The following is a 2,500-nucleotide window of genomic DNA, read 5'->3' as shown; positions in this document are numbered from 1 at the left end:
CCTTGCCCTATCCAACCCTGCCGCGTCTTGAGTCTCGCTCCTGTTTGCATTCGGACCACATGCGGGCCAGTTGTGGGTCACAGTCGGGCCCAAGCACCTCAGAAGCGTCCGGCGCTCCCTGTGTGTGCTGTGGTGGTGTGTGTGACTCAGAGGGTCGTGTGTGTGTGCTGTTCCCCAGAGCTCCTTTAAAACCTCCACCAGAAGGAAAAAACGGACGTCGTTTAAACGGAGGACCAGCAAGAAGGGCACCGACGTGAGTACGGGAGGGACTATCCACACACACACACACACACACACACACACACACACACACACACACACACACACACACACACACACACACACACACACACACACACACACACTCACACACACACACACACACTCACAGACACACACACACACACACACACAGACACACACACACACACACACACACACCTCACACTGACACACACACACACACATACACACATGTTCTGTACAAGATCTCAGTTGTAGCTGAGTCCTGCTTTGAGTTGTTATATGAGTAAATATGATATTGGGAAACATACACTTGCGTGCACACACACACACACACATACACAAACACACACACACACACACATACACACACGCACACATTTCCCCCCTTCTCTCCCCTTCCCTGTGTGGGCCTGCAGTTCATGGCAGGTGTGCATGTTTGTGTGTGCGTGTGTATTGTGACACGTCTTCTTGTTACCATGGCTTCGTTTGACTCGCGGTTGTGATTGGTTGCCCTGCATTCCGAGGCTGTGTGCATTGTGTGCACCGTGATGTGCTGATTGCCAATGACAATGCCCCTCGTTTGGCAACTGAACATCTCTGATATACTGAAACACCTGGTGTCAATGCTAAGCTCTCTTCTGGCAGAGTGTATGTGTGTGTTTGTATATATATATATATGTGTGTTTGTGTGTGTATAACGTGTGTGTGAGATGTTTGTGGTGTGTGCATCACCTCCGCCAGGAGTCAAAATGGCGTCCGTTCATGCTGAAGCCGCTGCCATCACCACTGATGAAGCCTGTGCTGGTGTTCGTCAACCCAAAGAGTGGAGGAAACCAGGTGAGAGTGGACACACACACACACACACACACACACATACACAGGAAACCAATGAGACTGGACACACGCACACATACACAGGAAACCAGGTGAGACTGGACACACACACACAGACACACACACACACACACACACACACACACACACACAAACATACTGTACATACACAAGAAACCAGGTGAGGCTGGACAGACACAGTGTGTGTGGGCAATGCACACACACACACACACACACACACACACACACAGACACACACACACACACACACACACACACACACACACACACACACACACACACACACACAGACACACACACACACACACACACACACACACACACACACACACACACACACACACACTTGGTGTGGACCCACAGTCCTCAGTGGCATGCATGTTTATGCGTTGCCCCTGGCCTAGCTGGACACATTTTAGTGGGTGGATGTGTACATATTAAAAGGGCTCATGAATAGAACTCTTTCTGTCCTCTGGCCTTTTTCACACTTCCTTTTTATCTCTCTCACACTCTCTTTCTCTCCTTCTCTCCACACTTCTCTCTCGCTCTGTCTCTCTCCCTCTCCCACTCCACCTTTCTTTCCTTCCTTCTCTCTCTACCCATCATTCTCCCTCCATCTCCCTCTTGTTTTTTTCTCTCTCTCCTACCCCTTTCTCTCTCTCTCTCCTCTCTCTCCTCCATCTCTTTCTCCCTTCTACCTATCTCTATCTCTTTTCTCTCTCCCTCTCTCCTCCATCTCTCTCTCCCTCTCTCCATCTCTCTCTCTCTCTCTCTCTCTCTCTCAGGGCACTAAGTTGCTGCAGATGTTCATGTGGATCCTGAACCCGCGGCAGGTGTTTGATCTGTCCCAAGGGGGCCCCAGAGAAGCGTGAGTCCTGACTGACTGGAGCCCCTCATCACCATAATCCTCCACGTCCGCACCTAATCATCACATGCTCACACACACACACACACACACACACACACACACACACACTCCTGCAGACCTGCAGAGAGGAGTGAGATAGGAAAGCAGAGGACAGGAGAGGAGAGATGAAAGGAGTCAAAAACGAGACAGGAGAGAGAGGAGAATTAAATTGGATTGAATTGATAAAAGAAAGGAATTGTGACAGAACTGTGAAGAGGGTAAAAAGGAGGAGAGGAGAGATACATCAACAAGTGGGGGTATGTGGGGTGTCTATCTGATGAGCTCATTTGTGTGTGTCCATACAGGCTGGAGCTGTACAGGAAAGTGCCAAACCTGCGCATACTGGCATGTGGAGGGGATGGAACGGTAAGAAGGAAGGAGGAAGAGTGTGTGTGTGTGTGTGTGTGTGTGTGTGTGTGTGTGTGTGTGTGTGTGTGTGTGTGTGTGTGTGTGTGTGTGTGTGTGTGAGAGAGAGAGAGAGAGAGAGAGGGA

At 50.0% G+C, this 2,500-nt stretch overlaps 1 protein-coding gene across 1 annotated transcript in view; it reads left to right on the top strand.

Moving 5' to 3' along the window:
- The window catches only part of dgki (diacylglycerol kinase, iota), a 108,044-nt gene that overhangs the window by 63,748 nt on the left and 41,796 nt on the right, over positions 1-2,500 (top strand). The window contains exons 9-12 of the mRNA XM_048267603.1: positions 179-253; positions 988-1,083; positions 1,887-1,969; positions 2,314-2,374. Coding sequence (XP_048123560.1) covers positions 179-253; positions 988-1,083; positions 1,887-1,969; positions 2,314-2,374 — 315 coding nt within the window. The remainder of the gene's footprint in view (positions 1-178; positions 254-987; positions 1,084-1,886; positions 1,970-2,313; positions 2,375-2,500) is intronic.

Source organism: Alosa alosa, chromosome 17 (assembly GCF_017589495.1).
Source record: "Alosa alosa isolate M-15738 ecotype Scorff River chromosome 17, AALO_Geno_1.1, whole genome shotgun sequence".
Lineage (NCBI taxonomy): Eukaryota > Metazoa > Chordata > Actinopteri > Clupeiformes > Clupeidae > Alosa > Alosa alosa.
Note: the sequence above shows the minus strand (reverse complement) of the source record. Positions and strands in the feature narration are given on the sequence as shown.